The sequence below is a fragment of the Ascaphus truei genome, unplaced genomic scaffold (genome assembly GCF_040206685.1).
Source record: "Ascaphus truei isolate aAscTru1 unplaced genomic scaffold, aAscTru1.hap1 HAP1_SCAFFOLD_1759, whole genome shotgun sequence".
NCBI lineage: Eukaryota > Metazoa > Chordata > Amphibia > Anura > Ascaphidae > Ascaphus > Ascaphus truei.
The window spans coordinates 41,308-66,982 of NW_027454656.1; the positions used below are offsets into that span (position 1 = coordinate 41,308).

Consider the following 25,675-nt stretch of genomic DNA (forward strand, 5'->3'; position numbering starts at 1 on the left):
GGAGTGTGTTTATTAGATTGGACAATTGGATTCCTGAGTCTCATGAACCGTCTTATGCAATGAAGATGTTGATATATTATATCAAAGGCATAGTCTGCTCCAGGTTAGCATCACAAGAGGGGGCTCCCCCTCCTCTTTCTCTTTTGCATGTATACTAAGGGGGAAAGGACAACTGAAGCTGTTGTGACGAATGATAAATTGGCATTTAATTTAAATCTCTCCTAGGACCAAGCTAACATTTCAGTGGCATGGGTCCCATCTGAAAGATTGGTTTTGTTTTTTACCCAAATGTGAGACCTGTAAGTATTATAAAATAATTGGAATAAAGTTAGACCTGGGAGGGGTTTGATTCCTCTGACTGCTCCCTTTTTGTGTGATCAGTAAGTGCTTGTATAGCCACCTCCCCTTATCTGTATTGGTTCTCTGATAAGGACAGGTTGGGATAAGCATAAAAACACTTGATTGACAAACACTTTCTCTTTCAAAAGCCCCAAAGAAATTTAATCTGGTAACCAATTAATTTAAATGAAAAAATCAAAACCTGTATGGGTTGAAAATCCTGTTCACTTCACACTGGGCTTGGATAAACAGATTGAAAAATCCACTTATTGAGGAACAAGCGCACATTTAAAAGACTGCGTGCAAAAAGGCGATATTTGGTGTGTAGCAGCCAGTATATCGGCTGTGTCTGTTCCTTTGTAAATGAAGCACATATTCTTTTTCTGCCACTGCATGGGGGAGACTTGGACGATAGTGTGTTCTTTACTTTTATTCCACTCTGTCCTGATCAGGGAACCAATAAGGGTGCCGGGGGGTTGTGCAAAGTCTTATTGAACACACGCTGACATTAGACAAAAGGCAGCAGCCGGTGGAAATCAAACCCCTCCCAAGTCTCTGCTCGCTGTGTTTACAAACTTTAAATAATTATTAAAAAAAAAAAAAAAAAAAAACTTTGTTGCTCCCCCCCCCTCCCTTACTAAAATCCAGCAAGTACCTAGACAGGGTAGCATTTCACTGCCATTTCTGTCCTCCTTTTTTAAAGAATTCTGTAATTTTATCTCTTTCCTCTGCAGGTGATTGTGGTCCCCCTCCAGTTATAGAGCACACACAGCCATTGCTCAAGGAGACATCCTTTCCCATAGGGCATGAGATAGTGTATTCATGTGATAGGACAACTGATTACTATGACATGCCTGGCAAGAGCAGAACTATAACCTGCCTGGACACCACCACATGGTCAGAAATCCCCGTGTTCTGCGAACGTAAGAGTTTATTCTGGTGTAATACTAGTTACGCACAAGAAAAATGTATTGTACTGCAACACAGATCTCAAGGTTCTATAAGGGAGATGGGCTGAATAAAGGAAGGAGTATATGCTTATATACTCTGAAACTGGAGGTAGGGGGTTTGGGGAAAGTGTGGTGCACCACTGTACTGAAAGGGTGGTGGATTTATGGAACGGCCTCCCAGTGGTGGATTTTAAAACCACTGACGTAAACCCAAGGTGATTGTAAATATGAAAGAGAGGCATGGATCTAATAGGGCATATTAGGAAAAGTGACCCAAATGCTTCTTATCTAGCATCAGTTGTGCACTCTCTACCTTATTTTTGATATTGTAACAATTGTTCTGTGCGGTTTGTAATTATAATTTCCTGGATAGTCTAATTCGGCGGTGCGCAAACTGGTGGCGTGCCCCCCGAGGAGGCGGTAGAATTTGTGGGGGGGGGCTCGGGCGGTTACAGAGGCCCCGCACTCTTCCCCACGGCATTTAAATTAAATGCTGGGGGAGGTGTGAGGCCTCTATAACTCTCCTGCTCTCTGCGGGTCTCGGCGACGCGTCTCTATGGCAACGCAATTCAAATGACGCGGCGGGGTGACGTTACATGACCCTCGTCATTTGACACCGAGCCATTGGGAGAGGGGGGACGCAAACGCTGCGGCTCCCGGGCCAGGGGGCGCAATTCAAAATGTTTGCGCACCCCTAGTCTAATTCATGGTGGTTTTTTTTTTAATAAGTGTAGCTCTTCCGTACTGTACTTTTCTTGTACAAGGTGCTCATATCCTGGTTTGTGAGTAAGGCTAAGGCCCCGCTCCCAGAGTCAGCGCACCCGCACTGCAGACAGGCGGTGCGCTGACATACACAGACCGCGATATGTGGTCTGTAGGGAGCGGGAGGTGGGTGGGAGTGGGAGACTTGACAGGGAGGGGGGGCGTGGCTTGAGCGGAGGGACCCGCTACTCTTTTCCCCCCCCCCCACCCCCTCCCTCCACGGACTCGGGCTGGAGCTGCTGATGGTAAGTAACACACACACACACACACAGAGGCAGGCACTCACGCACTCATACACACACACACAGGCACGCACGCTGCTTTCACTCCACACTCCTCCCCGCTCCCCGAAGCCTCTCCTCCTCCCGAAGCCTCCCCTCCCCATTGGCTTACAGCCACACCACGTGACGTGTCAACGCTAGGGATCACCATTCTCTTGTATCCCGTAGCGGCTGACGGGTCACAGCGTGTAGTGCGCTGTGCCGCCAGGGGGGACCGGGACCGGCTCGGGAGGATTCCCCTGCTGGTGGGGAACTCGCGTGTGGCCGCCCGCGCCAACGAGCGGGGCCGAGGCCTAAACGCTCCCGTGTTTATTTGATGCTGTGCTGTGTTCTATATACAGAACAGTGTTATTTGTGAGCGCCGGTTTCATTTCAACAACTGCAGCACACTTTTGCTGAACAGATATGGATGTTCTCATGTTATATAAAACCTAGCGTAATGCCTGTAATGCGATCATGGAATATTGTGCTCTGTTTATCTTCCTGGGAAAAAACATTAATTGCAACACTGTTATCTCACTCACTGTTATCTCACTCAGTGTTATAGAACAGTGAGGGGCCCAGGTTCTAGAGACAAAGTGTACAGCATTACGTATATGGTCAGTGCTATGTAAGAGAAAATATATATTTTGTGAGAAAATGGTAATCCTAGGAAGTAGGGAATAAGTGCCAGTGTAATTTACAATATACACGAACACCACAATAGATGGTGATTTTAGAGGTGTTTTTTGTGCGGTTTGTAAACGGTATCTCTGCTCTTCTGAACTTTGTGCCATGTTTCCTCTTTCTAGAAGCCAAGCTTTGATAAATAAGATGTATGGGATTAATTAAATTGGCCACCAGAGATTAGATTACAAAGCACACAAACCAAACCGAGATCTCTAGGGTTTTCTGAAAAATAAGTACATATTTAAAGAAAAGTTAACCCTAAATGCATTTGGAAGGTGTTTGCAATGCAGTGCACATCCTTCTGGCAGCCGAGGGGCTAGGTGGGGGGGCGGGGGGGGTTAGGAATGCACGTTGCAGATGTACAGAAAACTCTGGATCCCTGTGTGATGGCTGATTAAATGTTTCAGGAACTGATGATTTTCACTTTATTTATTTTTTACACAGGTGGCTGCCCATCACCTCCCAGACTTCAATACGCGGAGCTGACAGCAGCGTCTGTGTCTCAGAACATCTTCCTTTCTGGTTCGAGGGTGCAATACACTTGCCGTCCCGGCTACATACGTGTCCCCGGGACTAATACTTCAGTCACTTGCTTGCCCAACTTCACTTGGACACCAGCCGAAGTGTTCTGTGCACGTAAGCAGGTTTTGTTCGTGCTGTTTCTCGTTCAGTCCTTCATTTTATTTTTTTTGCCTTCTTTGTGGAGTCTCGGACAGGTAATTATTGGGCTTTGCATTAACTTGTCTTTGCTCCTTTGCAGGGAGATCATGCGGGAATCCCGGTGCAATAGACAATGGAGATTTTGATGTACCAGACTTTTTACTTGGCTCAAGAGCAACATATTTCTGTAATGATGGGTGAGTCTTGTGCCCGGCCGTGATCTAGCTGGGGGTGTGGTAGGTTCACAGGAAATTTGAGGCAGTACTTCATGGAAAGAGTAGTAGATTCATGGAACAGCCTCAACCGAGGTGGAAAAGGATAATGCAGTCATGGAGTTTAAAATGCTTGGGACAGACACACGGCTATTGTAAATATGAAAAAGCCATAGATCAAATTTGGGCCTGAAGTTTTACAGCAGATAAGAGAATGGGCGGACTAGGTGGGCAAAGTGGTTCTTATGTGTCATCATTTTCTATGTTTTTTTTCTCAATGCAGAATTAAGTGTGTGCCATTTGTTCCCCTGTTCTTTAGGTTCAGAATGTCATCTAGAAGGAATCATAGAGATTGTCAAACAGATGGAACTTGGAGTAACGCTGTCCCTGCGTGTGAAGGTCAGTAATTCTAATGTCTTCACCGCACCCTGAGACTAACGTTGTGGGGGAAACAAAACAACGTTTTTATAAAACTGAATAGAAACGGAAATGAAACGCTTAATTACTACTGAACTTTATTTACGATCAGTTTTGTTATGTATTTATTTAAATTGAACGCAGAAAATCGCATCTTCATTAATTTTGCTATGGACAAACGTTGGGTTACATTGTGGCAGCCTTAGGTGACATGGAACAGCAGTTTATAAATCCTGTCTGAGGGACGTGTTCGTTCTGAGGCAGCAGCCACAGGGTAACATAGTGGTTACTACAGCACATGCACGGAGTGATAATACTCTGCTTTGTACCAAGATACACTTATATTTTCAGACGGTTTACACAGATATCGTTATTGTTTCTTTTTGGAGAGCCATTTTAAGTTTAAATTTTTTTTTTTTTTTTTAACTTTCCATATTTCTAAAAGTGAAACATTTCTTTGTATTCTCTCAGCTGTAATCTGTCCTCCTCCTAATGCCATTACTGATGGAACATACAGCCCAACAAAAGAGGAATACTCTTACTTGGACTCTGTGACTTATGAATGCAACTCTAAAAACTTGGCACTCGTTGGCAAAAGTTCTTTGTCCTGCACAAAACATGGGAACTGGAGTTCTGACGTTCCTAAGTGCAAAGGTGAGAAATGTAATCTTCTCTAATCCTTTCATTCTCCAAGGCTGTTTCATGTAGAGTTCCCCAAGCCCAAGAATAAACCTAAGGCTGCGGTCCCAGTCAACACTGTAGCACGCGCGCCTGGTGAGGGGGGGGGGGCGCGCGCGTGCACAGTGCTTCACCGCGGTCTTGGGAGAGATTGTGCTGGGAGGGGGTGTGGCCATGACCTCACGCGGCTGGTTTGCCCTCATTGGCTCAACCGCTGGCGGGAGCGTGCCCACGCCTCCGTCGCAAGTTCCAAATACAATTTATTTAAATTTTTTTAATATATATATTTGTGAAAACTTGCAGTACAGCGCGGCTGCCAAATGCGCGCTGAGGTAGGTACTAAGCCCGGTCTAACTGGCGGTTCTTGTGCGCTTTAGAACGCACTGGGACCGCAGCCTTGGCATGCCATGTTACCTTTAAGTGAGGTTTTCTTTTCTCTCTGCTCTATAAATTGCTCGTCTGTTTCATGGTGTCATGCCATTCATCTATTTATTCCCAGGATATAATTGTCACATCTTACGGCAAAATCTTTGCAAAGATGTACTTGGAATTTTTTTTATTTATTCTTTATAAAGTATTTAAAATATTGATAGATATTTTAAAGATGCCAGCCATAATACTTTAGTCTGAAAAATACTTTTTCTGTTTAGTAATTCAATGCCGACCAAAAGTTATAAAGAATTTAAATTAAATGTAAAAACAAATATATACTTGGTTTTTTTTTTCCCCCAGAGTGGATTTATTATCCGAACGCTGCGTGTTTCATTGTTAATAAAATAACCTGTATTTGCTTTTTATTCCTCGAACAGCTGTTGAATGCCTAAACCCGAACGTTACCAATTCGAAGAGGTTGTCAGGATTTCAGGGTCCGTACAGACTCAACTCTGCTATTTCATTTGAGTGTGTTGAAGGTTTCACAATGAGCGGCTCCAGCATGGTAACATGCAGTATTAGTAATGAATGGGAGCCGCCATTACCCGAGTGTCTGAGTAAGTATTAATTCTGTGTCCCTAGAAGCCTTAAGCTATCACATGTTGCTTTTTAGCATCCTATCATTTAAGTATAATGCAAATGTATTAAATGGATTTAAGGTGTTTTCCCATTGCAGAGCCTGCAGTATACTCTATGTACCCAACTAAACCTTAAAACTGCTGGTGTAATGTGACTTCTATATAGTTTGCAGGACAGGGAGTGTCTGCACATTTTCAATTTCAAAGCTTGTGAGTTCAATTTCTGGCTCGGGCTCGTTCATTCAGAGAGATCTCTCGGTTTCACGGTTTGCTCCCGTAGTTTTCAGCAGAACGTTTCCTGAGTCTCTCTGGAACAAGACTGTGCGCTCTGCTGAGGGACTTTCCTATAATGTTGCTGGCAGCTCGAACTCTGCAGACACCTTGTTTAAAAATAGAACAGGATAATTGTGATGCATCAGAATTGGTCAGAATTCCTCCATAAGATGTGCAGATAATACTGGATAACATGAGAAAGTCCATGAGTGATATGGCAATATGTCAGGTAAGGGCTAGGAGTCTAGTGGGGTCCACTTGACCTCCACAAATTGAAACCCCATAACAGCCACCCCTAGTAACCAATATACAATGAACAGAGGCACCGGTAACCATATACATATATGTGGGGGCACTAAGGCCCTTTACCTTGGTGCTTGCAGGACTTCTCGATATCCAGGGCGTGAAGTTCATCCAGGTGAGTATCCAGCAAGAAGAGAGGTGAAGATGTATAGCACAGCCGCAGTTTCCAACACCCAGTGAGACCGGAAAAAATGATGAGGTAAGCACTCAAATGAACAACAGGTCAGGTTTTATTGCAGGGTGGTGCAGCAAAGGGACAACAGAGCCACACGAATGCACCTACGCGTTTCGTGCACTAGGCACGCGTAGGTGCGTTCGTGTGGCTCTGTTGTCCCTTTGCTGCACCACCCTGCAATAAAACCTGACCTGTTGTTCATTTGAGTGCTTACCTCATCATTTTTTCCGGTCTCACTGGGAGTTGGAAACTGCGGCTGTGCTATACATCTTCACCTCTCTTCTTACCTTGTTTAAAAAGTCTTATACTTAAAAAAAAAAAAAAAAAAAAGTTGGTGCTGTAGGTCCAGGCTTGGTGGTTCTTTCTCCTAACAGCTTGTGTTCTATGTGACAGAGCAGAGCTGTGGCAGAGATTAAAACAAGTGGTGACAGTTTAGGGTTTCTGGATGCTGGAACGTGTCCAATGAAAAAGCCCCCTCACCCACAGGGCAAATATTCTATTACAGCCCATAGCCATCTAAGGCCCATATTCACGTTGGCGTGCTAAGCTTTAGCAAGTCTTACCTTCCTGTTCATTTCAATGGGAGTTAGGCTGTACTAAAGCATAGCACCCTTTAGTGTATATGGGCCTAAACTTGCTGTACCTTCTGCTTCCCAGGAACACCTGCGCCTACACCTCCCAAAACAACCATACGGCCCAGTCTGGCAACATCAGGTAAGATAACTCATGCTTTGCGTAGAGGCCAGAGCCGCTCACTAAATGGTGTTTTAAAATACTTAATGCAGTGGAAAGCAGAGGGCACCTCATCACACACTCCTTCCTCTTTGAACAAAAATGAACAGTCTGCACTGTATGGTATGGAGATGCGTTTCTATAAGCTTCCAGCTGCTGGGATCTCACCCTTTCTGTCTGGAGACTATATTCTCTTAAATGTGCCAAACTTCGCTGCCCCATACCCCAAAATCATATCCAACATGTAAGTTCTTTGTTTCATCTATTGGAATTTGGAAGGTGTTTAGGGGTAACCAGCAGTATGTTTTTAGAGATGGCGAATCTTTTTTTTGTTGGGGGTATCGGCTTTGAGTAGTAGAAACTTTTTGTTTTAGACAGCTGGAAGTTTGCAGTGTACATTATTGCTTTATATTGCACTTTTGGGGGTTTCTGAAGAAGTTATGCAGTGTTGTTAGTTTTTTTTTTTTTTGTTTTTTTGTTCTGTATTTACCGCCACTTAGGAAAGACACTTGTGCTTCACAATCCTTGTTCACAACCTAAACACAGGGGCTTAGTGAGTCTCCTAACTCATCTCGCCTGCACCACATCTCGCCCTGCCACAATGGGCCTAAAACCGCTTTCTGCACATTCTCCTCAGGCACAACACCTGCACCTCTCAAACCAACAAACCCCTATGTGAAAACTACAGGTAAGAGGCCTCATGACGGCTCCCCAGCGTGTTTGGAAAGTACTTAAAGCTGCAGTGGAAAGGAAGAGGGAACCTCTCCTCCCCTCCCAACTTTCCTACATCCAGAAATGAACGTTCTGTAATGTGTAGAGTGTTTCTGTATAAACTTTCAGTCTATTTGGAGACTACTTTTTTTTCTTTCCCTCAGTGGTTTAAATATTGACCTTGGCCTCGCTGCCCTATACCCTAAAATGATAACCAACGGGAGTTATTTGAGCTCCATCGGTGATTGGAAGATATTAGAAGGCATCTGGGGTGACCAGTAGTGGATTTTAGAGTCAATTTTCTGGGGGTTCTTTAAGTAGAAGAAAGTTGTTTGCAAACTTCATTGCCTAGTATTGTACTTAATACTGCTGCATATGTGCTGTTCCTTTACTAGGGGTTTCTGAAGAAGTAATGCACTTTATTGATTAATTTTTTTGAAAGCTTCACTGGTTCTGGTTTGTTCTTGGCGGAGTAAGGTGATAAAGGGGACAGAGTTTTGTGATGGAATAGTTTCAGAGGAGAGGACTGTACCAGTTGATCTCGGATATGTACTGGGGCCGGCGATCCTTAATTTATTAGTGACATGACAAAGTGTCTAGAAGGGAAAGGATGCCAATTTGCAGATGACCAAGATTTGTAGTACTTCATGGAAAGGGTGGTGGGATTTGTGGAAAGCCTTCCAACAAATGTGGTACGAGCTAATACAATAAGGAGATAAAAAATACTTGGGATAGATATAAATGGCTATATATAAATAGACCGGGAAACATAGGATCCAAAGGGGTCTAAAGTTTTAAAACAATTTGGCCCACCTAGTCTGCCCATTTTCCAAACTGTTATCTGCTTCTATGTTGCTTCAGAAGCTTGCTCACAAACTAAACAAAGGACTGTAAGGAAGCTACTAACTCGAGCACCTTACCTGCGCTGCATACTTCCTCCTCCACCACGGTCCTACAAAACTTGTACATTCTCCTCCCTCAGGCACAACACCTCCACCTCTCTAACCAACCACACATTCTTATCTAAAATCTGCAGGTAAGATGCCCCCTGCTGTGTGAACATACTTTAAACTGCAGTGGAAAGAGAGGAAACCTCTCCTTCCCCCTCACCTTTCCTACCAAACCAGAAATTAGCATACTGCACTCTGTAGCGATAATGAGTTTCTATAAACTTTCATGTACCCTCAGCTCTCACCCATTTTGATCTGGAGACCAGTAGCTTAAATGTTTTGCCTTCCTGCCCTGTAACTTAAAATCATATTGGAGTTCTTTGTTTCATCTGTTGGTGTTTGAGAGACTCAAGTGTAACCAGCAGTAGGGTTTGGAGAAGGTCAATCGTTGTGCTCATCGACGTACCTGTCAACCCAAGGGGAGGGGGTAAGGAGAGGAGCTTTGTCTATGCAAAATCTCACACCATGATCTGACAGAAGGGAGCAGCCAGAGGATCAAACCTCTCCCAAGTGTCGGCTCACCATGTTCACTAATGATTTGAAAACACTTTAATAGGAGTCATATTTTGGTAAACATGGTGTCATTCACCCAGGCATAACCCCTCAAACATGTCATTGACATTAGTACACTTTTTAGTCTGAGAAGGGGCCAAAACATAACTTCCGAGTCTAAATTTATAATCCGGTAAGTATCCATGTAACACCTTAAACTGGTCACTGCCAATGGTTCAGTTTTAGAGCACCTAGAACTCAATATCACAAGTCCAGTGTTTTTCAACAGGTCATCCTAGAAACTCGTGGGTTCCCTGGGCATCCTTAAAGGGTTCCCTGCAATTTAAGTAATTTGAAAATTGTACCAAATACAGATGAATTTACTATGCATCTGATCTCAGACGTGCTATTATAGAGGGTTGCGGTTCCTTACAATGCATCTGATATCAAATGTGTGTAGTGCACATAGTGTACTCAGCGCTTCACAAAGACTCTACAGTACACGGAATTATAATACAATAAGCATAGCAAAGTCAGACAATAGGAAAGGAAATCCCTACCCTGGAGATCTTACAATCTAACTGGTATGCTTGGAGATTTAGAGACATCAGTTGAGGGAATAAGTGCAGTAGATGGCAGTGCTTGACCACAATTGTTGGTATGAGTGACCGAGTGTGGGATAGTCACTCAGCCATACCAATGGATGCTGTTTTTGCGGTGTGAGTTAAGGTTGGTCGGTATTAGATAGGTTAATACCATTAGCAGGTAAAGAGGTGACATCAGGCGTGGGTGAGAGCAGCTGTGTATATGGCTGGGTCCAGGATTAGGAGAGATGAGTGTTTGTGGGGGTGCTTTTTATTTAGGGGTGTAGAAGTTGGAAAGGTGTAAATAATGGTGTAGTGTGCAAATGATAGGTGGAGGGGAAGTGCGATGAAGAAATGTGGCTGGAGGGAAATTGGGGAGAAGATGAAGTTTTACAAACGAGTGAGAAAACAGAAGATGGGGAGGGCATAATGAGAAGTAGGATGCGGGCGTTCCCAGGTATTGGAGGATAAGAGTAGGAATTGAAAGAGAAGGTGACTAAATCGGGCCTGGCAGGGCAGTGTTATTTATTTATTTATAAAATATTTTACCAGGAAGTAATACATTGAGAGTTACCTCTCGTTTTCAAGTATGTCCTGGGCACAGAGTTAAGACAAATAATACATGGTTACAAATATAGTTGCATAAATGAACAGGGTATACATTATATACAAGACATTGCATGCACAGTTAGAGATAATATATATTATGTGTGTATGAAACAGTTACAGACCAGATTAAAATGTGAGAGCCTTAGATTTGAAAGAACTTAAACTGGTGGTGGCTGTGAGAGTCTCTGGTAGGTTGTTCCAGTTTTGGGGTGCACGGTAAGAGGAGGAACGTCCGGATTCTTGAGCCTTGGGACCAGTAACCGTCTTTTGGATTATGATCTCAGGTGATAAGTGCTGCATGTACTTCAGTGTAGCACTGAAGATTAAGCAGCTACTTAGAAACTAAGTCTATATAGACTATATTGTACAATTTGCCAGACCATTTTGGAAAGTCTGTCTCACATTTGCGGGGTGGTTGTTGTTGAAGTGTAGAGTCCAGTTCTTCTTGTCTTCACCTCTACTTCAACTCCAATATTAACTTCGCAGACACTTCATATGTGACACTTAAGATGTTACACAGCCATTATGTATGTGCTGTTAGAGAGGGTTGGGGTCCCTCAATTTCACAATATAAATATAGGGTTCCTTAACCAAAAAAAGTTTAAAAACACTGCCATACAGTACGTCCTAACGGGCTGTTCTGTTTTCTCCATCTTGGCATGCTGTGGCCTTTACTCCAGAACAACCAATAAGTGCTGCTGCAATTATTTCAGCACTATTTATGGGTCAGAATTGTGGGTAAACAGACTTAGGCTAAGGCCCCGCTGCCTCAGACCACGCGCCCGCACTGCAGACAGGTGGCGCGTGGAGAGGCACTTGACCGCTATATGCGGTCTGTAGAAAGAGGGAGTGGGGGGGGGGGGTGTGACCAAAACAGGTCGGGTGAGACGAGCTCAGCAGCCGGAGCTGGCCGCAACCTCCCCAGCTCGTGCAGCCTGAAACGGCATTGGAGGGAGGGGAGGGGAGCAGGGAGGGGGAGGAATGTTGCCATGCTGCACAGAGGACAGTGCAGATTTCGAACCACAAAAATTCCCGTAGCTCGAGACAGCTCCCCTTCTCCCCATCTCATTATCTTCCTGCCGCACCACGTGACGCGTCGCCGCTTGGGATCACGATCCTCGTGTATCCCCTGCTGGCTGACGCGTCACAGTGCGCAGCGAGCCTTGCAGAGAGGAGGGACTGGGGCCAGCTCGCAAGGAACATATTTTATGTGTGTGCTGCGTATCTTATTGCCTGAGTAAAATATTTTGTGTATTTTAGCATTAAAAATGCCTTCAGGAACGGAACCTTTCATTTAAACAGTGTTCCTATGGGAAAACGTGTTTCGCTTTACAACGTTTCGCTATCAAACGCCATTTTGAGTAACGCATTGTGTTGGATAACCGAGGATTGCCTGTACAGCAGGATTTAATATGCACTTGCTAAAGATTTCAAAATAAATATACAAGTAATTGAACAACGTACGATTATTACATTTGGAATGACCCAGATGGCAAGATAATTTAAATGTTCTTAGTTTTTTTTTTAGAATACCTGTTTGTATACAGGCAGTCCTCCGTTATCCGACACAATGCTTTACTCAAAATGGCGTTGGATAGCGAAACGTCTTAAAGCGAAACACGTTTCCCCATAGGAACACTGTTTAAATGAGAGGTTCCGTTCCTGAAGGCATTTTTAACACTAAAATACACCAACTATTTTACGCAGGCAATAAGATATGCAGCACACACATAAATTATATAGTGTATATACTGTATTATATAACATAATATATTATATAGTATAATATAGTATAATATATTATATTCTATAATATATATATTATATACACATAAATATCGTTGCAAAGTATCGTAAGAGCGTTGGATACGCCATTCGTTGTAAAACGAAGCATTGTAAAACGAGGACTACCTGTATTTAGCACTGCATACCAGGAGTACCGGAACTGCCAGTTAAATCAGGAGCAGGTGATGTTACCAGTTTTAGTGCCCTGTGCCATTTAAATAAATGCACGGTTGGTTTGGTTACAAAACTGTGATCTGAGAATAGAGCGTAGTTACCGATCACATGGAAGGAACATCCAGAATTCAGCCTCCACTCCGACAAGTGGAAAAAATCAGGTCTCCTGGACATAGTTGTCTACTAAGAGTCTGCGAAAAGGGTTGTTTGAGATGTGATTTCTGTCAGTCAATGTATTCCTTGTGCCGTCTCTCAATTCATTCAAACCGCTCTGTTTTTGTGATGGGTTGAACTGCTAATTGTTGTGAATTTTCATAGGCATGACACTTCTCTGCTCACGGGATGTGTTATTTACCTGCAGGTCCCACTGTTACCCAAAAGCCAAGTGGAGGAAATGATAAAGATCCTGATCCAACAGGTAGGTCAGGTGCCTGCTTTCTGTAAAATTCTTAATATTTTGCAGGCAGAAACTAAGTGGGACTAAAGGGGCCAGATACATGTGTAACTGTAGATTTTCTTAACCATTTGAGTGCCATGGCCCCTCCAGCACTAGCGATCCTGTGAAAGATCCGTCTCCAATAACTCAAAGAGGAGTCCTCTACAGTTCCTCTTGAATGAGCAGTGAGATTATGATGTAGCGACTGTCGCGGTGCCCCTGGAGTGCCAGACCCCATGACTTAGTAGCTGCCTCCATGGGCTACTGAAGGGTTAAAGCCGGATTCCTCTACTCATCGTTAAATACTCTCCTTCCTATCATTGCAAAGTCCTTTTGCTGCAGTTTTTAGCCACCCCGCCCTTTTTATAATTCTGCACTTGAATTCCAGAGAGAGCCAGTTGCTGAAAGTTTGCTTCCCCTGGGAGGGTCAAATGGTGCCTGTCCGTCACCCTCACCATGCAATCGCTTGTCTTAACTACACGTTAATAGATAATTAAAAGTAATAGATTATCAACATAACCGCAGGAACGATCTGGTGATGACTTAATTTTTCTCTATTTGGGGGTGCTGCTGCTGCTGCTGCTTCAAGTTAAATGATCATGTTGGTGCTACTTTTACCCTATAAAGTTTTTTAAACTGGTTGAAGCGTTTTGTCTCCATACTTTGTAAGCAGCATAACTGTCCAGCTAGGTGGTGTGTCTCAGCTAGGGGGGGAGGGAGGGGGTGGCTGCCAAATCTCTGGCTAATAGGAAGCGGCAAGCTCTTCGTTTGTGGCTTCCTATTGGATAGCCATTTAAATCCTATTTAAAAAAAAAAAAAAAAAAACAGGATATCATACATGTAAACAATGCCGTTCCAATCGTGTAAACCAACCCCTGATACAGATGTTACATTTATGTCTTATTAGGTTCCAATAAGAGTCTCATTATAGGTAAGTGATTTGTATACCCGGGGAGAGAGACACACACACACACACACACACACACACACACACGTTTGGTTGTGTTGAAGTAAAACTGCAAGTAACAAAACATTTCTTGGCAGGTAATGTATTTTATTTTTTAATTTATAGAATTAGCAGTTTAATGCGGTTCCGGGTAGAAACGATGTATCCTGACAATCTATGGGGACAAGTATTTTAATTTAGAGAGGATCCTATGGAAATCCCTATGCGGACATTATATATTGTATTGGGAAGGGGATCCCATGAAAGTCTATAGGGACAAATCATGACCTATAGATGGGAATCCCATTAAAATAATGTGAATTATGCATGAAAGAATAATCTTTACTGGCATCTGTTCCCAGCACGTGGTCAGTACTGGTAATAAAAGCTACAATATAATTTGTACTGGTAACAAACGATTTGATTGTGCAATACATTTAGCTGTTGTGAAAATGTATTGTGTTTTTATTTTCCATCTAAATGTCTGTGCATGTGAAAGGTAACCGCGCTCCAGTCATTGATGAGAATACATTATTCTGTAACCAGAACAAGTACAAATTTAACGGCGATAATTTCCTGTTGGTAAGACCTGCCTGGATAGGAGGTGCAGCGAATTGATCACGCAGGAAGGTATTGTACTTCCCTGCCGCCACGTGACTTTGCATTAAGAATGTCGCACACCACTGATGAAAACAAGAACATTTTAATGAAAGGAGCAGTTCCCACCCTCACCCAGCTGAACAACCTAAATTACAGCTCGGAGGACCTAGTCCACCAGCCACCAACAGGTCAGATTTTTCATCTATCCCTGCTTCAGCACAGGTTGCTCAGTCAATGACGGCAACTGATTGAGACTCTTGTGCTGAAGCAGGGATATTCTTAACCTGACCTGTTGGTGGTGCTTGAGGACTGGAGCTGGCCACCCCTGATTTAGACATTTCTACTGGTAAAGCTAGTGCTGGTACTTTCTGGTATTTAAATCCCCCTGTGTGACACAAGCCAATAGGAAGCTTTTGCAGCTTCCTATTGGCCCACACGATGTGGGAGATTTAAGCTTCCTTTGTGTTTCTGCTGGAAGGGACAGTACTGACGCTACTTTCAGTGGTGGGTATGTTGGGAGCCAGCGGGTACCTAGAACTGAACGTAACGCATTTTGGTTTGGGATGCGAGAGGAGGGGGAGATATAAATGGTGGTTGGGGGTTATGAACAGGGGCAGTTGTGACTGTAAATCGTAGTCCATACTGGGGAAATGGTCTCATTAAAAGATTAGCCATGTTCCTAGGTCTCCCAGGCAACAATAAAACAATTCAGGTTCATGCAGCTGTACAGAACCGAGAACCTGTAATATGCAATTGCGGCTGCACATTTCACGCCCAGCCTCCCAACTGGAAAGGGGATCGGTGTATCAGCCCACCCAGTTACAGGCGGAGAATGCCGGAAGTTAATGTGGATTTGCCTTGATCAGACCAGCAGAAAGTAAATGCAACAGATCAAGAGGGAAGTGCTCGTATTTAATATTTTCTGTTTCTTGCCTTTTTTCTTAAGGACTCGTCTGCGGAGTTATTGTCTTTCTCCTTCTCATAGCCCTAGGGGTGTATTGTTATTTGAGAAAAAGAGGGTGAGCCTTTTTTATATCCACGTTTATGTTCTCTGCCACAGTAATTCTGCTTAGCAGGGCAAGCTAAACTCTTCAGCTGTGTCTGTTGCATTTGTTTGCCCTATTCCTGTCTCGTGTAGTTTGTATCTTCTCGCTTTACTTTTTCCTCCTTCTGCCTGAGTTTTTAATGCCCAGTTTCTGCAGGACCTCCCTGATCTGCAAAAAAGGAAAGGCTAGGCAAAATCCGGTCAAACGAGCATTTTAAAGTGCAAATTTGGAGGCTTGTAAACCAAGGTTTAATGCACCAGCGAGACAGTTCTGTGGTGCATTGACCCTTTCACTGCCAGAGGTTTGTTGCGTGGAATGTGGATGCCTTTGGCAACGGAAGGGTTAAGGAAATCTGCTCAGGCTGCAAATACAAACAGGAAAGTGTTTGTTTTTTTTTTTTAATTTTTTGTTTTTATACAGGTCCCTTGGGTGCTGTCGGTGTGGATTCCCTTTTTTTTTTTTTTAATTCATATTCTGAATTTATACACAAACCCTGGAATCTTTTGATGACTGTTATTATGGGGTCGCTCTGCGTGGGTCCCCCACTAAGAGCTTAAAAAAAAAGCCAAAGTACAATCCCAAAACTATCAATTTATTCATTCAAGTTAAATCTCAGTTCTTTTAATTTACTAAACACATCAGTCATCTAATTAGTTCATTGGTGTCTATGAAATACCAGCTTAATTTTTCCAAGAAAGTTATGTTGTGATTTAGGAAATACAAGGTGTCAGTTTTGTATAATCTTAGACTTCAGTTCAAAGAAGGACCCTTTAATATAGTGTTAAGTTGGGGGAACATAGGGGCTCTTGCTTCTGTTCCTATAGCTTCTATCCATACTTCCATGTCTTTGCCTCTGCTACAAAGCAATGTTTTCATGGATTGATTTCTGCTTCCTTTAATTCTGTCCTCTGGGCCCCTCCTTCTGGAAACTGGATCTTTTCTGCTGTAGAACCTGGCAAAGATGACCTTGCTTAGGGCTATTTTAACACGTATGTGTACACCTTGCCCCTGGCAAGGTGAAACTAAGGCATGAGCGTGTATATATTCTGAAAAGTTTTATAAATAGGGCCTGGAAGGGTTATTTAGCTTCATACTTATCCTGACCCTAGCTGTACAAGCTCTTGTAGGTGCAGTTAGATGTAGCCAGCCTAAAAATCTCTTGCAAACATGTTTACAATCAAATTGGGAAAAGGGAGTAGGCAGAGGAAATGAAACCTCTCCTAACTCTCCGCTCACCATGTTTATATTTGAACATGATTAATATGTATAGGTGTCAGATTTTGGTAAATAAGGCATCAATCACTTATGTGACCCCTTAAACTTTTCACTGCCAATCATGGGGGATGGAACTAGAAATGCTTGGGGTGCACCTCCATCCTAAATAGATTCTGCACTCCTGCTGCCATTGGTTCCCTTTGGTCTTGGAAGGTACTGACCCTTTAAATACAGTTGACCCCCTTCAGCATGTCTGTTGCCATTATCTTTGTGCAGGCAGTTCACTTGTTCTGAACCCTTCCAGCACTGAAATGATTGATTATTACATGGTATATTGCTCTAACATCTGCTGAGGAATGTTTGCAATCACAGCATCAAACTTTAAACGGTCTCCTGGAAAGTTGGGGCCAACGCTTTTCTGTCCAAACTTTCTCTTCTAAACTTTTTCTGGTCTATCTTTTGGTCTGTCCCTTAATTGTGGTGAATTAATTTCTGTACCTGATATCTTTAGAACTGTCTTTTTTTTTTTTTAAAGGAGATGGTATGTTACGCTTCTTAAATTGAAGGACTTCTCAAACCCCTTACGCAGTTTTATGAGCCTAATATATCAAGCAAAAGTCTTCTGAGAATGATACCATACATCAGAAGCAAATTAATGTTTTGACTTACGGGGAAAGAAATGCCAGATGTGATCAGTCCAAGAAGCTCCTGGAGAAATGTATTTATTTACGGTCAAAAGGGTAGGTGGTTTTTCCCACCATTGACTGGTTTAATAAGGAGCTTTGTCATAAAATGTTGTACAATTTAATGGTCCCGCGGGAGAGTTCTTATAGATTTAATATCGTGTACACAAATATTACATCCAAGAACCCTCATTAAAAGCAATCCCAACTTGCAACAAATCTAAATTTCTCCAGGACCAACAGTGTTGCATTCATTTGCACTACTTGATTTCAAATAGATCCAGGCTCCCTTTTAGAAATCTATACTGTAAATTATTATCGTCCATTTCAATTGCAATAAAGACAGAACGATATCTACAGTTACATTACAGAATCTCCTTTTAAAAAAAAAACATTTCGGTGTTTTCTCTGATAATTTTCTGCAATGGTAGTTGTGTTTCCCCTTTGCGTAGTGAATACAACACATATGAAAACTGCAGAGATGGCGCCCAACCAAACCAAATGCCAATGAAGAAAACAAATATCAAATCGGTCTAACCAAGGTATCTCCTTTTGGACAGTGCCACCAATCTTCAAGTTTCTTTGCTGGAAACTCTCGCTTCTCTTTGAAATAGAGACGCCATCCTTTCCAATGGTCTTTCTTCTCTAGCTCTGTGGTATCTGCTTTTGCGCTGTTACATACTGACATTAATGTGACATTTCCCCCCTCTAACAAGGAGATATTTCTGTTCAGTTAATTAGCAGGACTAGCGTTGCCAATCACAAACCTTGACATCCTGTATCTGCTGTTTAATCCTGTGGTGTTTTTGTGGGGGACGGAAAGTATCTAAATCCCAAACAAAGACAAATTAATTTATATCTCGACTACAATAAATTGGCTTTAGTTAAAGAAATGTAATACAAATATTTACCCCACTCCACAATTGGTAATGCAGCCGCAGTACTACATTTCCTAATCCCTGTACGGAGTTCTTAGTTGTACCCTAAGAAGTGCAAGAACTCAAACAGCCTTACAGTAACCTATAAAACCTTGATGAGACAGCTCTGTTTAATTCCTTCACCACCAGAGGGGTTTAAGCCATTCCCTAAAAATCCTGGCTACAGCATATATTTTAGAAAATTGCCAGTATAGCGCATGTGAACCCAGAAATGTTACATTCTTGTCCTAATTATCTCAACGTCGCAAAGCGAGAGACTGGGACTTTGGGTTGGAATAAAGTTATGCACAGCTGGGTCTCTACAACACAGCTGGGTCTCTACAACACAGCCTTCCACTTCAAAAGCCAATGCCTTGTACACAAGGCCACTCTGGCACAAAGACTGGGAGACTCATAAGTGCCCTGTTATCCTTATTAATGCTAAGGCAAAGTATGTAGCGCAGTCCCACAAACTCATCAATTTCAACAGTGTCTGTTGGGTTTAATATACCCGTAAACCACCTCCTTAACCACTTTTATTGTGGTTTTCCTAATTCAATGTCTGGTGCGGTAGAGACCCTGCAGTGAGAAATGCTTCTGAAACGTAAGGTAATGTTGATACTTTTTTTTTAATGGCTATTGTTACAAGAGAATTGCAAGATTTTGGGACTGCTAAAGTCCCTTCAGGCCCTGGTAGGAAAAGTCTCACCTTTGGGTTATAACCTTGGAATTAAAGGCAGTCACTGCTGGGTAATATCCACGTGTGGTTATGTTTGGGCTGCATTATATTTTGTATGGATACATTCATTTCCAGAAAGGAGGCAGGGGAGCGGCATAGCCGATTATAGTTCACTCTGACTTGATATGCATGATCTGTGTATCTTTAATCAGCCGGGTATTGCAAATCCTCAAATACATTGCCAACAGTGACCTGTGCCTGGGTAATTTCTTATATAAATCAGGAACATTTTGAAGCTGAATCAGTATGGAATTAATGTAATTTCCTCTGGAGGTGCCATCTTTATATTTGAATATCACCCATGATGCCTCCTCCCTAACCTGTAATATGCACCATTCACGTTTTAATGGAATGAAGGACTCTGGTTAAAACTCTGCCCCTTTAATTGCATAGTTCAATGTTGTGTGTAAAACACAAGCATGTACCCCGCTTCTCACTATATTAAATAGTGGCATTAACGAGTGTTATAAATTTGACATTTTCCTGCCCCCCTGCGAATCAGCTGGTTATTGTGTATGGCCATCTTTCCGAAGGGAGCAGCGTTGCTATAGCACATCCAGACGTGTTCTGTAGAGTCCGGCTTCTGTTACAATCTGTGTGTGAGAATTATGCAGTTTTGTCGTCTCACCGGTACCACGAGTTAAACGTTGATGCTAAGGAGCCTTCTTAGAATGAGACGTGTAGGGCGCGTGCAGGCCGTGTATATTAACAGCCACCGCTTTATGTGCACGTGACACTGGCTTAAATCCGCATTAACACTTCTTCCAGGGACAAATGCCATGGTTTGTGAGATTGTTCAAGCTAAACTGTTCGTTGTGTTGAGTTTACCTAACCTGGATTCATCCATTTCTTGTGTTTTATTCAAATACTAATACCATGTTTGTCTGTAATTTTGATATTTTTTTTTTGTTTTTTCCGATTTTGCTAAGTGTGTGTGTGCTTTTCTCTTTATATACGTAAAAATGTTGTTTTCTTTCCAATGTTATTGCATTCTAGCAACCGATGGTATAACTTTTACGTAGTTTTAATTATAGCTGCCATTTTCTCTGCTAAACTTGGCCTGGGGAAAATATATTTATTTGTTTTAAACACCTATTGGTGCATTAATAATCTTGGGGGGGGGGGGGTGAGGTAGGCAGAGAGACACATGTTCCCACTTAATATATGCTCAGAGCAGGTCTCTGAAGATCTGTGCACCATGAGGGAAGGTTGCCTCACGTCAAGGCGTAGCAACCTTCCCTAATTCAGATCCTGCTCCCTGCTCTTTATCATGGGAACTGAAAGTGTTCCTTTGGTCTCCCACAATCTCAGCGTTGTGCTCCGGCCCTCCCGTGAATTCAATAGAAGTCATGCGTTCTTATTAACGTGCTGTCTCTTCTCTCTTAGGAAACGTGAGCCTGATCCTTACAATGCTCATTATACGACTTGCGATGCTTAGTTACTAAGTTCTGAAGGATGGAACATGGCATTTGCTTTTTTGTTTTGATCTTCCCTATTAACACCTTTTTTTGAGATGAGCTAAATACAGTGGCCCTGCAGTGTTTTGGACATGCCGCTTCTTCCTCGATCTGCTAGGTTATGACTATCTTTTGCATCTTTGCCTGATGTAAAGCCGTAAAGCCTGGCACGTACCAATGTATACAGCTATTTACCATGAAGTTGCCTTCAAAGACCAGGGCGTCTCCTGCCAGGTTATGCCCACCTGAAGTACCGTCCACCGCCTGCTCCTTCTCACCTAGCAGTTGCGTATAAGGAACCGTCACTTTAATGCCTCCCGGATTGACAGCGCTGCACGCCGGTAACCCCGTCAGGACAGGATTGTTTAATGTCTTAAGTTTGCTCAACGACTATTTTTTTTTTTTTTTTATTTTGCAATTTTGTGAAGGCTACTTTGCCAAATGTGTAGACAATAAGATTTCACCACCACCTGTGCTCCAGGTCTAAGGTTGCAGTAAGTGCAGGGAGACCTGCGATGTGTGGCTCTTACCTCATGGCAGTGAAAGGGTACACTGGACAGAGTTAATCAGACTAGTATTTGCACATATGTTGAAAATTTGTTAGCCGTTTAAATTGATCAAAGGCAGCCATATGTTCTAAGATGTGCTTCCGGGCCGCAAGACCACTTCTAGCCCATTCACTTGAATGCTCCGTAAAGGCCATATTTACTAAGGTGTGTTTGGAAGGTGTCTTGCGGAGTAGCACAGTTTAGTAAACAATGAAACAAAGTCACGCTGTCAAAGCAGTTTTTGATGTCCATCTTTAACTTGGGAGAGGGTTGGCTAACGCATACTTGCACCCTTTAATGTTGCATGGCTGGGCTCAGCAGATATTTGTGGTAGCCGCCTGAACACGGTCTGCATTAACCGTTCTGCAAATTTGTGAACATTGTGCATCTCAATACACATTTGATACCATTAAATGCTGGAACAGAATGCAAGTCTGTCATCCCAGTAGTGAAAGGGTTACGTGCACACGTTAAGCCGCGCAGTATTTTAATTTCACGCATGCTCGTTCTGCTTGTCATATATAATTAGACACATTTATTTTTGTAAGGATTTTATTTTGTATTTATTAAAGGTGTTAATGAAGTAATTTAAATAGCCTTAAACTGTTACTCGGCCGCTTTGCGTCCCATTACTGTTAGACGTGTGTTGCAGGTTCCAATGGCTTAAAGCAGGGGTGCTCATCTCCAGTCTTCAATCTGACGTGTTGAGGAGGCTATTCAAGATATCCCAGCTTCAGCACAGGTGGCTCAAAGCCTGATCCGCCTGTGCTGAAGCGGGGATATCCTAAAAACAAGAGGGGGGAGGAGGAGAGAGAGGGGGTGTAAGGACTGGAGTTGAGCAACCCTGGCCAAAAGAATTGAAGTTTGGGCCATTTCTTAAAGTTCATATTTTCTGTTTCTGGGCGGATGCTCCAGCGAAGGTAATTTAAGAGGAATGTATATATTTTGTTAAATGTCAGAAGTTGAACTATAGAGCAGTTTTTTCTGAATTCGTGAACATTAACCCTTTCGCTGCCAGAGTGCAACACACACCCCTCCCCCGCCTCCGAGAGAGGGCTAAGCTTTACCTGGACATCTCCTTTGATAGTTTGGGGCTGGCAGGATAGTGCAGTGCTGCATACGGTATGTGAACTGCTCATACGTGGTTTATTTTTTTGGGGGGGGGGGGGAGAGGTTGGCTTTAAAATCACGCAATTTTATTTTGGTTTTCAGGCGGACATTGTTTTAACTTTAAACATAAGTTTGTTATTTTCTTTTTGTTTGTGTAAAGACTTTCAGATTGTAGGGGTGCGCAAATGATGTTTTATTTTGATGTCTGTCAGTGTATGTAACAGGCCTTCACCACTCCGCTGCTCGGCATTGGCCCTTAATCTATAACGGGGGCGGACAACTCCTGTCCCCAAGAACTACCAACAGGTCAGGTTATCAGGATATCCCTGCTTCAGCACAGGTGGTCAGAGGCTGTTGAAGACTGAGACACTGATTGAGCCACCTGTGGTAAAGCAAGGATATCCTGAACACCTGACCTGTTGGTAGTTCTTGGACTGGAGTTGACCGCCCCTGTTCTATAACATGCAAATCTGCCAAATGGGTGCTTTGGCCCTTTACCGAATAAGCAAAATTGTTTATTTCGCACAGGTTTGCTGTAGATTATCTAAATCTTGATTTAACTATAAATTATGTGAGTTTAGGCTGAGAATCGGATATTTGTGCAATATGTATTTTGTCCCTTTCACAAGCATCTGTGAGCCTTTTCTAAAATGTTATGTTAAATAAAGTACACTGGAAAGTAATAAGATATTTGTACCTAATCTTTTTGAATGTTCTTTAAATGCAAATGGTTTCTATAACAAGTGTGATTGTGAAACACTTGGATACCGCCAATTCTAGATAAAATAAAAGAACAGAACCTGTATTAATCCTGTTGGTTGTTTGTTTTGGGGGGGGGGGGGTTGGGGGGTTGTCCTTGTGTGTTTTCTGTATGATGTATGATCAAATATTTGATCGAGAGGATTTGTACAAGAAATAATGAGAAATTAGGTCTACTTGTTGCAAAACGGATAAATACTGTATGATGGTTTGCACTGGATTTGCTGCAAAGAAAAGGAATCCAATTGAAGTAACATTTTAACTAAATGTATAATGCACTTGTGTATATCACCCCGTTATCTGTATTATAACTCCTGTAAAGTGCTGCATAGATTGGAACGATAGAAGTTAACAATACTGTACCTACATTATTGGAGGTTTTTCCTTTTAATAAATCTGATGGTTTCTCCCCAGTTTTGCATGGTGGAGAATTCCATAACTGAAATTGGAATGCCACACTGCCCTCTAGTGTGTGGACATCTTGGCAGTTTAAATGACGGATCTGTGTGTAATGCTGAATGTATAATTTTGCATGCACAACGATCCTGAGAGCTTACAAATGTTATTGGGCAAGTCGACACCTCCGTGTGCCCTGGGTACCAAAATCAAAAGACTATGATTTGAAACTTGTTAACCTACTTCAAAGTTCTTACTGCTGAGCTACTTTTTCTGGAGGCCATCAAGTCTATCACATTTCAGCTTGCAGATGTCCTGTATGTTTTACAAATCTTGTTCAGCTGGTTTTAGCTGATTGGAAGGTAGCTCTTCCTATCTTGTTGAAGCTCACCCCCTCCCACATTTAAATGGTTAAAAGCTCACTCCATAGCATCTCCCACTCCCAGGGGAACTTGCCTGCTTGCAGTATGATTGTGACAACTCTAATACAGAGTGCTTTTCCTGGTAATGTACAGGTTAATAAAAGCTTCAATGAGACTTAGAACTATGCAACTAATTTTGACAGATTTATTATAAATCATTCTTCCTGGTAATGCACAGGTTATTAAGAATTTATATTAGTGTTAGGGACCCTTGAGGTGGTCTGCCGTGTAGTGGCTCAGGGGCTTACAACACTTTGGCCAAAATGTTAAACTAGAAGACCATTTTATTTAATAGATATCTATACATATATATTTAGGCACTGTACCGTGTATAGGTTTCACTGGATGTGCACTGAGCTCTGTCTGTGTTTCATGTTGTCTCTGGTTTTAAACATTACAAGATCTTGTTGACAAGTCAAGACCCTTCCTGGATCTGTGCGGAGGCACGAATGTGCACGATCACTGGTGCACTAAAAGTGAGATGTGTGTTTTTGAATGCTGTTGGCCTAAATGAAAACTGTAAATCTTGAATTGTCACTTGAGGATCCCAGTGATAGGTGACACTGGTCACCACTTAGTTGGAGGACTTCATTAATTATGAATTGCTATTAATTGAGTTGCCGTCAGGCCCATCATTTCTTATAAGAGTACAGGTAGTCCTTGCTATCCAACGGTTCACTTTACAATGCAACCCTAAGGGCTGTTTTTTGACGCCTGAATGCGTTATCCAACGCGCACTGCCAATGATTAACATGGGACTCGCTTTACAACAGTTTCACTATCCAACGCTACTTCCAGAACGGATTCCGTTGGATAACCGAGGACTGCCTGTAACATGGATCTGCCACCTTGGTGATTAGATCAATCAAATCATACCACACACTGCATGGGTAAGTGGTGCAAAAGACAGAATGGTTTCTCCTTCGAAAATAGATGCTAGACTGTTAAATGTGCAGGTGTACATGTGGAGAGCTCTGCCACAACCATGAAGATGAGGTCTTTTTTTTTATATATATATACACATTTACTTAAGGAGATTTTTAAACGACTGTTGCGTACCCTTCCCCCTCTCGTTTTTTCTTTCACCATCTTTTTATTTTGCGTAAGTGTAGTGAACATGGCCTGCTTTATACTGACGCCAGACGAAAGAGACACTGACTCGGTGTTAGGAGCATGATCTCCACAGAGTCTGGGTAAAATGAATGAGGGAGACCGTTCCTAACTGGAACCGGGGTCAGCTGGTAGTGCATGGAGAATTTTGGGGACTCTTACTAATGATAGCTGACTGAAATCCTATAGACAGGACATTTGGGGGTGACAAAAACCAAGGCACGATTAGCCCATTACTTTTACTGGCCTAACCTGGGTACAGATGTGGCGGATTTCTGAAATATAGGCATGTGACGGTAAGGGGTTTGCCAGGCTATACAATAAAGGTTAAGCCCATCTGGTTACCCCTGAAACGGTGGGTCCCTGGCAGCTACCTAGCACCATAAGCCAGGGGCCATGAATTATAACATGTGAAAGTTCGTGTCCTCTGCTTGTCTCCTTTTTCATGCTCCCTTTGCCCCATAAACATGAAACTTCTTGTGTGTAAGTTTTAGGTGGTATATTTGGGTAGAAATGCAATTATTT

General features: G+C 42.6%; 1 protein-coding gene across 8 annotated transcripts in view; it reads left to right on the forward strand.

The window, feature by feature from the left end:
• Positions 1-23,268, forward strand: part of LOC142476831 (complement decay-accelerating factor-like) — a 41,333-nt gene extending 18,065 nt beyond the window's left edge. Inside the window, exons 3-15 of one of the 8 annotated variants that reach the window (XM_075581996.1) lie at positions 1,074-1,262; positions 3,446-3,637; positions 3,762-3,858; positions 4,193-4,272; positions 4,762-4,944; positions 5,778-5,957; positions 7,387-7,443; positions 8,099-8,149; positions 13,128-13,184; positions 14,110-14,133; positions 15,695-15,767; positions 18,124-18,234; positions 20,735-23,268. In XM_075581996.1, coding sequence (XP_075438111.1) covers positions 1,074-1,262; positions 3,446-3,637; positions 3,762-3,858; positions 4,193-4,272; positions 4,762-4,944; positions 5,778-5,957; positions 7,387-7,443; positions 8,099-8,149; positions 13,128-13,184; positions 14,110-14,133; positions 15,695-15,767; positions 18,124-18,229 — 1,289 coding nt within the window. In that variant the 3' untranslated portion in view covers positions 18,230-18,234; positions 20,735-23,268. The remainder of the gene's footprint in view (positions 1-1,073; positions 1,263-3,445; positions 3,638-3,761; positions 3,859-4,192; positions 4,273-4,761; positions 4,945-5,777; positions 5,958-7,386; positions 7,444-8,098; positions 8,150-13,127; positions 13,185-14,109; positions 14,134-15,694; positions 15,768-18,123; positions 18,235-20,734) is intronic. The other 7 variants (XM_075581988.1, XM_075581990.1, XM_075581989.1 and 4 more) reach the window with 7 other exon arrangements.
• Positions 23,269-25,675: the final 2,407 nt, after the last annotated feature.